Source organism: Fukomys damarensis, unplaced genomic scaffold, assembly GCF_012274545.1.
Source record: "Fukomys damarensis isolate Sample0158 unplaced genomic scaffold, DMR_v1.0_HiC HiC_scaffold_37, whole genome shotgun sequence".
NCBI classification, from domain to species: Eukaryota; Metazoa; Chordata; class Mammalia; order Rodentia; family Bathyergidae; genus Fukomys; species Fukomys damarensis.
Window position 1 is genome coordinate 63,112,228 of NW_022900949.1, and position 9,694 is coordinate 63,121,921.

At 37.1% G+C, this 9,694-nt stretch overlaps 1 protein-coding gene across 1 annotated transcript in view; it reads right to left on the bottom strand.

Moving 5' to 3' along the window:
* The window catches only part of Gmps (guanine monophosphate synthase), a 71,007-nt gene that overhangs the window by 9,931 nt on the left and 51,382 nt on the right, over positions 1-9,694 (bottom strand). Inside the window, exons 11-12 of the mRNA XM_010636908.3 lie at positions 5,771-5,886; positions 2,363-2,488 (exon numbers count right to left, since the gene is read on the bottom strand). Coding sequence (XP_010635210.1) covers positions 2,363-2,488; positions 5,771-5,886 — 242 coding nt within the window. The remainder of the gene's footprint in view (positions 1-2,362; positions 2,489-5,770; positions 5,887-9,694) is intronic.

Below are 9,694 nucleotides of genomic sequence, written 5' to 3' on the forward strand. Positions count from 1 at the left end.
ATATATATACACACACACACACACACACACACACACATACATACGGTACTCGGGGACACAAATAATTTTATGTCAAGTTTTAAAAATTAAAAAAATTCTTAAAAACAGTAAATTAAGCTAATAACTGATTACTTTTCCTTTGTCCTGTTTAATCCAAGTAATTTGTTTTTTAAAAAAATCAAATTTAAAAAGCAATTTTAAAAATCAATAGATTTATCTGGGTTTGATGGCTTGTGCCTTTACCTTTAGACACAGCTAAGGCATAAGGACTGCCTGAGCCCATGAGCTGAAAGCCAGCCTGGGCAACAGAGGGAGGTCTTAACTCAAAAATAATTACCAAAGACCCAGAATACCAAAAACTGGGAATATGAGAATTCAAATTATTTGACTGTAATTTAATAGTATCATAAAAGTATAAAATGTATATAATCTTCAGGATATAAGCCTAGAGAAATACTTTCACTCCTAAAATGTCTATAATAGTGAAAAACTGCAGTTTAAGTGTTCATTGGTAAAATAAGTTTCAAAAATATACATTAAGAATAATCTACTTACAAAAACACATAAACTTACGCAATTCAGTTACAAGAATAAGTGTACACACACCTATATAGTCTCTTCCTATTTTCTTTTTAAAATAAATGTTTCTAAAAAAAGACACAAAATTTAATGGCAGAAATAAGGAGGATTTTTAAATGTATTTTAAATTTTTACTAGTATGGTTTATTTTTAGTATTCAGAAAGTAACTCTATACAGTACTAGTAACGAAGTATGATTTTTATAGGTTTACAAGAGTCTCCACTTCAAAGACCTCTGAGACTAGAATAAGGAAACTTGTTTTGCTAAAAACTAATAGAGCCTGAAAATAAAGTTTCATTTTTAAAGAAGAAATCACTCATCCAACAAACTATATTATTTCAAAATCTACTATTTAGAAACCTATTATCTGTAACACAGTGCTTCCTTAAAAAGAAGAGTGGGAACTACTTCCACCCGACTCTGTCAAGTATCCACTGGGAAAGCTTTTGATTTTTTTTTTTTTAAATAGTGCTAGTAATCAAACCCAGGGACTTGCACAAATACTAGGAAAGCTTTTAAGAATGAAATATCTTGTCTACACTTCTATTTTTACATGGTAGGATAACATACACCTGTAAATATCCTAACAAAGCTCAAAATGAATCTATATATAAACTGATAAATGAGATAATCCATAAACCAATGAATCAATGAAAATTACTTCTAGATTTCTAAAAAAGTTTGTTTTAATAGTAATTTAAAAACAATATATGGGGCCAGGGATTTAGTTCAGTGGTGCTGTGTCTGCCTCGCAAGCACAAGGTACCTGGTATTGAGAAAAAGAAGATGAGTACAGTCTGAACAATAAGCAGTTTACACATGCAGCCTTAAAGATAGAGAAAAGACAGGGCAAGTATTCTGTAGCCAAACTAGTTGAATCTGCTATTTCCATGAATTACAATATTTAGCTTAATTTAAAATTAACAGTGAACTGTTACCGTTTTAGATTCAGAGCTAGAAAGAATTTTACTTAATAGAGAATATGCTTATGTTTCAGATGAATAATATCTAGTGAATTTTTCCCATGCATAATTCTATTAGAATGGGACATTATAAACATGTTAATCTAATAACTTGCATTCATACCCTTTTATAGTTCAATTACTAACATCTTTTCTAGTTCCTGTTAAACCACAGATTCCAGGAGAAAACTTCTGCTTTCCTACCCTCCCCCAAGATTCTCCCCCAGAAATTCATTTGAGAATCACATAAACGAGAATTTGATGTAGTTATTTCATAATACCATTTCAAAACTGAGAACCCGCATGTTTTTACAAATAAAAAGGCAGAATACACACACAAAAAAATAATTGTACACCATCCCAGCTCTGAGAAAGAGATGCCACACTGGAGAGGCAGATGGCTTCCGTACTGGGTGCCCACAAGCTGAGAGCAGGACCTAAATGGTGTGACATGTTCCTCTGGGAGTTTTCTTATCGTTAAAGATTTCCAAAGCCTCAATACGTTTCATACTTACAAGTACAGTCAGACATGACCTACTGATACCTGCCCCTCAAGAAAGAAACAACTTACACCTCTGTAGCAAATGGTTCCTTACATTTTCACCTTTGGTTAGAGTTGACATGTTCAAAAACTACAGAATCTCTGTCTGTTGTTTAGTCCCTATAATCTGTTGCCTCTGTAAATATTCTATTAAATTGCCTTTTAGCTTTTCTAAATTTGGTGTATATACTTTCATATTTCATTTTCTTCCAATTCTCAGTTCAATTTTAGCAAAACAAAAAATGTCAGAAAGTTTGTCTGTGAACTCATGCAACTTACCTGCACACCTACAGTTTTGATTGGCAGCAAGAAAGCATTCAGTGAATGCAGGCTTGTAATCTGCATCAGCTTCTCCTGATCCTCTTCTGTGGTGCAGGCTTTGACTCTCTGTAATAGTGTATGAGGCTAAGAAAAACAAGGACAGTTTTTCAGGTTTCAAGAAAAAAGCTGTTCACCCTTGTAGCACCCACAACTATATTATGTATCTACACTTACTGAACTTTTTGTTTTTGTTTGTTTTTATTTTTGAGACAGGGTCTTACTATGTAGTTTTGGCTGTCTTTGAACTCACTACGTAGCTATGGCTAGCCTTGAACTCACAGAGATCCTCCTGCCTCAGCCTCCCAGGTGCTGGGATTACAGGTGTGAATCATCGCATCTGGCGTTACTGGATTTTAACAGTAGCTCATATACTGTATTTCCTTAACTCTATGTGCTATACTCTATACCAGAAATTCATTCCTGAGAGCTATAGCATAAAAATTAAAACTCAGAAAATAAATATACATTAGACTTATATACATAACGCTTTAATTCCTTTAATCATTTCCTGGGAGGTGCTACACAAGCCAAACTTTATATCTAATACTTTTTGCTACATAGTCAATATTGTCTGAAATTAATACAGCTCTGCCCAATTTTGCTTATTTGACTGGCATATCTTTCTCTATTCTTCTACTTTCACTCCTCCTATCCTTAGGAATTATTAATATCACTTGTTAATGAACTATACTTTTCAGATTTACTGTTCCATACTAAATATATTGTAGTTTTCAAGATAGTTTGACAATATACCCCTTAACTAGAGGGGTTAATCTTTTAAATTAATTATAGGTTATTAATATGGTTGAATTTCATTCTATCTACAGTGGTTCCTCAGTTCACAAATGATTCTTTCCACAATTCTGGTCACAAACCAAACTGGATGAGAAACAAAGCAGATTTCATGGGTTCAATGTTGACCTTATGGGGAAACTTGATTCAGTTCTCATCCAGATGAGTTTGCAACCAGGATGGTGGAGAAAACTGAGTTGGAAAACTGAGGCACCGCTATATCCTGTAGTTTCTATTTGTCCTTTTTGTTTCTTGTTTCCCCTTTTGCCATCTTTTGCTAGTGATTTTACCCAAGCTGATTTATTTGCCCCCCTTTACTTAAACCCTCTACCTTAATTCTTTTAGTAGTCTTTCTAAGTGTTAACACGGATACTTAATAAAACAGAAATCATCTTTATGTCCTTCTGCAAACAACAGAAGAATGTTTTATTTTGTTGTTGAGAGTGTCTCACTATGTAGTCCAGGCTGGCCTCAAACTTGAGATTCTCCTGCCTTCACCTCCCAAGTGCTGGGATTACAGGCATGTGCCACCAAGTCTAGCCAACTAAAGCACTTTTGAATGCTTCATATGTTGTCATATGAACACCAAAAGGTGTGTTCTCTCTCTACAGTTTATGTTTAATTCAATTTTCCTATTTACATTTTTTGCTTACCAATCCTTCATATCTAAGGCCTTTCTACTGAAGTCAGTTCTTTAGAACAGTGGTTTCTCAACCACAGCTGAAAAGTCAAATTCCATAGGATGTACAGGACCCATCCCAAACCAAATAAAAAATCCTACAGAGATGGGTCAAGAATAGTATACACTTCAAAAGTTCCCTTACATAATTCTAAAATAAAGCCAGGGTTGAAAAGCATTATTTTTTGTTTCATATAAGGGACTATTGGTGGTAAATTCTGATTATCTGCAACTTTACTCTGCCCTAGCTCTAAAGAGACAACTTAACTGGTACTACAGGTAACTATTTCTCTAGGTACTCTGAAGCCTTGCCTTTCCTAATGCTTTCAGTGTGTTTCTTTGTAGATATCTGATCTTTTCTCAGCAGCTTCTTTAGTCTCTGGCAGTCTGTAAATTCACTAAAATATGCCTACTAGGTATCAAATTCTTTCCTTTTTGTCCCTTGGGAGGTGTTATTATGTTTGCTGAATCTGAGGTGTATCATCACCTTTCATCAGTTTGGAAAAATTATTTTTGTCCATTATTTCCTTCTGGACATTCATTAAAACTTTCTCACTTTACCATAGCCTCTTCTACTCGTATTTTCTTTTTGGTGATTTATCCTGATTTCTAGATAATGTCCTAACAACCATCTGTGAGTTCATAAATTCTCTATTTGTTATTAATTTCAGTTAAATTTTTATTTCTAGAACTTTAGTATTTCAAATCAGCCCAGTCATTTTTGGTAGTTACTTAAGTTTTGTTTTTCTTACTTATAGTTTCTTATATTTTCTTTTATTTCTATTCAATTCATATACTGTATGCTGATTTCAGTATCCAAAGTCTTTGAGGATCTTTTTCTGTTAATTATTTCCACTCTTATTCATGGTGCCTTATTATCTCTATATGTGTTTTGTCACTTTTTAAATGTAAACCAGTATTTGTTGACACTATCTATAGGAATTCTTTAGGGACAAGTTGAAAATCCGTCATTGCTTCTTATCTCACTTTTCAAAGCACTACCAACTCAGGTTCACTTAATTCTTAGCCTGACATTTTCAGACCACAGAGGGGTTTTTTTGTTTTGTTTTGTTTTATTTTTGAGACAAGGTCTTGCTATGTAGTCCAGGCTGGTCTTGAACTATGTAGCCCAAGCTGCCATTGAACTCATAGCAATCCTCTTGCCTCAGCCTCCCAAGTGCTGGAATTACAGGTGCACCACCAGGCCCAGCTATATAACACCCCAAATCTGTAAAATCAGGAAACTTCTAGTCATCCTTAATTTGGAGCTTAAGCATTACTCAGTGTGAAAATCTCTAATCCAGTTCCCAGCTCTTCATGAATACAACATTTATACACCTTCACATAAATGGAATTGTTAAAACCAAAAAGCCCTTTAATGCCAAGTGTGATGGCGTATGGGTAATGACAATACTCAGCAGAATGAGGCAGAAGGACAGTGGTTTGAGACCAGAATAGGTTACATAGTGAGTTTGAGGCCAGCCTTATATACACAGTGAGACCCTGTCTCAAAACAAAACAAAACACCGTACCACACCACACGGGATTAGCAGCTGTCTCAGAAAAGAAGACAGCTTTCTTGGCATGTTGGACAGACTATCTTCCAATTCATTGCTGACTCAAAGGATTTTCCTTATTTTCTTGCAAAACATACAAAAAGAATGTTGTAAAATACATGATCTAGTGTTCGTAAGGATTCCAGATGTCCAGCTTTTTTGGCTGGAAATTAAAGTTTGTATCTTAGAAACTCTGTAGTATACTTTCTCACTATCATTTCAAAGCTTATATTACCCTAAATTTTCAAATAATGAAGTCCTAATAAGGTCACTGTAAATATAAGAATACAATATAAATCCATTCAATTCTTGTACCGATCAGATATGTCAAACTATTACCTTCTTAACACTGGCAGAAAAATCAGCCACTATTTTCAAAATATTATTAGTTTCAGGAAAGTCCTTACAAATATAAGGTTCCTCAGCACATATTACTCTGATAGCCAAGCCAGGACCTAAAGACAAAGAGTAGAAACAGTATTTAGTAAAATTTTTATATTCACCATAAAAGTGCTTAATATAAAAAGAGCACTAATTCAAAACTATAAGATCCCTGCAATGTTAAAATTTTCAGCCATCATAAACTTTTGTTTAGTTTTTGCAGTGCCTGGGATCAAACCCAGAGCCCATTCATGGTAGACAAGTGCTCTACCACTGAGCTGTATCCTCAGCCTAAGTTGAATAGTGAGAGAAAGAGGGAGAGAGACCTGGGGGCGGGCAGAGAGGAAGACAGATGGAGATAGGGTGAGGCTTTTGAGACAGGGTTTCACTATGTCGCCCAGAATGGCTTCAAACCCTCAATTTTCCTGCTTTGACCTCCAAGTGTTGGGATACCACGTCTAACTCGTTAAGGTTTTAAAGTATTTCATTTCAGAGGTGAGACTCTAGCTCAAAGGTAGAGTTCATGGTTAGCATGAGCAAGGTACTACATTTAACACCCAGCACCAAAATAAAGTATTTAATTTCAAACAATAGCCATTAGCCTCAGATCTCATTTTTTTAGACTGCTTCCTTCTCTGCATATTAAGGGCTTATACCTACTTTTATTTTATTGTTCATTTATGTATTTTTGGTGATGGTAAGGATCAAAACCAAAGCCTAGCTGGGAATTTAGCTCAGTGGAGCCCTGCCTGCCATGTAGGCAGCTTCCAGGAGCCGGCTCGCGGACGAAAACAGCAGTTGGAGCCCAAACAGGGGACTCGCGTATACTGGGTAAATACTGAAGTTTCGGCAAGGATACCATCATGGACAAGGTCATGAGTCAGAACTGCCGATACGGGCCACCTTAATAAACAGTCCTGCCCAAACTCAGGGAGTGCCATAGGCCCCTAGTGCTCTAAAGTTGTCGGACAAAAGCCTCTTTAAAAAGATAGCTCTGTCTCTGCGGCTTTCTTCTTCCCCAAAGGTGTCGGTCCCACCCGCTGGTCTCTCACTTTCTGTTGAAGAAGTGCATCAATCCTTTGATAGGGCCTTAAGAGTGGCTTTGGGGTCCTGGGCCTCCGGGCAGCCCAGTCTCCTCCTCCAAAGCCCCGCCCCACGCAGCTGAGAGCTCCAAAAAATTTTGGAGGAAAGACCTGCAGTTTCGGGGCACCGGGGCCTGCTGAGCCGGGAGGGGAGCCTGGTGGGCGACCAAGCCCAAGAGCTGCGTGGTAGCCTAAGGTCATTTTTCTTCCCCGGCCTCCCACCGCAGATTCCCGTCGCCCTGGCTGCTATCGGCCCCACTCCCCGGGGTGCATTAGGGCCCAGCCGGCCGAGAGGGCTGCCAGAGCAAGGTTGAGGCCAGCAGGATGGGGCTGCGCGGTCCGGTCCCTGTCGTGACGCCGCAGGGGCTGGCTGCTCCCCGGCCTGTGGCTGCTGGTGTTGAGCGGTCCTGGGGTCTGCTGCATGCCCAGGAACAGCATTCTTGCCACAGAGCCTTCGATCCGCAAGTATCTAACCCCTCCCCCATTTTCATTACTTTTGATTGGAATTCTACCCTACCCAGGCCTGTATTTACCCTACAGCCATGGAAGGAACCTTATTACCCTTTGTACTAAGCCATCTTTGTTTAATCATACAGAAACTTGGGGTTTATATTTTGCTAGAACACCCCCCGCCATTTGGGTCCCCAATGATCTCCATATGGAATGACAAAATTCAGATCCTATCTTTAATCATATGCTTCATCCAGTAAGAAAGATTTTGAAATTTCCGCCCTTACTGCTGTCATCATTTCCAAGGTGGCAGCTATTTCCATCACAACAATGGCAACAGTCACCTCACACAATCAAGTGGTGACAGCCGTCAACCAGCTAACAAAAGACACCACCCAAACCTTCAAAAAGACCGCCCCGCTATTTCAAGATGTCCGTGCAGCCGAAGCCCTACTCAATTTACAAATCCAATTAAACTTGGTTTGGGAGGAATTAATACCCAGGCGCTAGATGTTGTGACTTTAAATAACGTGTGGGATACCATCTGGTCAAAACTGTAGGCTGGATGGAATAATCTGAGTAGTTGGATACTGGATTGATATTGAGATCCCCATATATATTAACCTTGTTTGGCATATTGTTATTCTTCTTTATTTTAAAGATCAGATGTGCCAGTAACAAAAATCATAAAAGTGTGGTCTTTTTGGCTGAGGCTATGGAATCAAAGACAAAAGGAGGCTCTGGAAAAAGAATATGACATATAAATAAGTGAGGCATGTTTAATTCCAATTAGCCATGATCCAAATAAAGGCATATAATAATAAAATTCCTGAAACTCAGCACAAGAACAAAATATCAAAAGCAGTTAAGAGAAATGAAACAAATCACTTATAAAGGAAAGCCTATCAAAATCACAGCACACTTCTCAATATAAACCCCAAAAGTTGAGAAGACCCTGAAGTACTTCAAGTCCTGAAAGAAAACAACCTCCAACTCAGATTTATGTACCCTGCAAAACTATCTTTCAAAAATCATTGAGAAATAAGATACTTCCATGAAACAGAACTGAAGGAATTCATGACCACCAAACCAGCTCTACAAAACGCTCTGAAGGATACGCTAGAAAGAGATACCTAAGACTACAATTCCAAGAATACCAATAGAAGCCGCCAAGCAAGACAAGCAATTAAACAGAGGGGAAAGACAGGGAACACCAACAAAAGGAAAATAGTACAAGAAGGATAAGTCAATATCATTTATAACCGTCCATGTAAATGGTCTCAATTCACCAATTAAAAGAAACAGATTTGCAGAACAGATCAACAAACAAGATCCAACATTATGCTGCATGCAAGAAACACACTTAACTAAAACAGAAATTCACAGACTCAAAGTAAAGAATGGAAAACAATACCTCATGCAACAGGAACCTGGAAAAAAGCAGGGGTAGTTATTCTATTTGGAGACAAAGTAAAATTCAAATCAAGACTGATCAAAAGAAATGAAGGTCATTACATACCTGTTAAGAGAAAACTCCAAGAGGAAAAGATAACAATCATAAATATATACACACCAAATAGTGGCACACCCAACTATATAAAACAAATATTAACAGACTTGAAAAAGCAAAAGAGCACAAACCAAATTGTAATTGGGACCTTAATACCCCACTGTCACAAACAGACAGATCAACTAGATAAAAAAATCAACAACAAAAAAAATCAGAAGTAACCAATGCTGTGAACAAATGGACTTAGTAGATGTCTACAGTGTTCCACCCCACATCAGAGTACACATTCTTCTCAGCTGCACATTGGATGTTCTCCAAAATAGATCACATACTAGCCAAAAGACCATGCTTCAGTAAATGTAAAGGAATTGAAATTATCCATGCTTATTATTATCAGACCAGAGTGCCATGAAATTGAAAAATCACTGGAAAAACAAATCATAAAAACTCCACAAACACATGAAAATTAAACAGCACCCTCCTGCACAACGAATGGGTCAAATGTGAAATTAAAGAGGAAATTAAACAGTATCTATCATAAATGATAATGCCAATACAACACATCAGAATTTATGGGACACAGTGAAAGTAGTCCTACAATGGAAATTTATAGCAGTGAACTTTTGAAAAAAGGGTTAGCTCAAATACCTAATGTTGAACCTAAAACTTTTAGAAAAAGAACAAGTCAAGCCCAAAGATCATATGAGGGAGAAATTATAAAGATCAGAGCAGAAATTAATGCAACTGACACTAACAAAACAATACAAAAAAAAATCAATGAATTGAAGAGTTGGTTCTTTGAAAGATTAAATAAAATTAATAAACTCTTAACCAACCTTA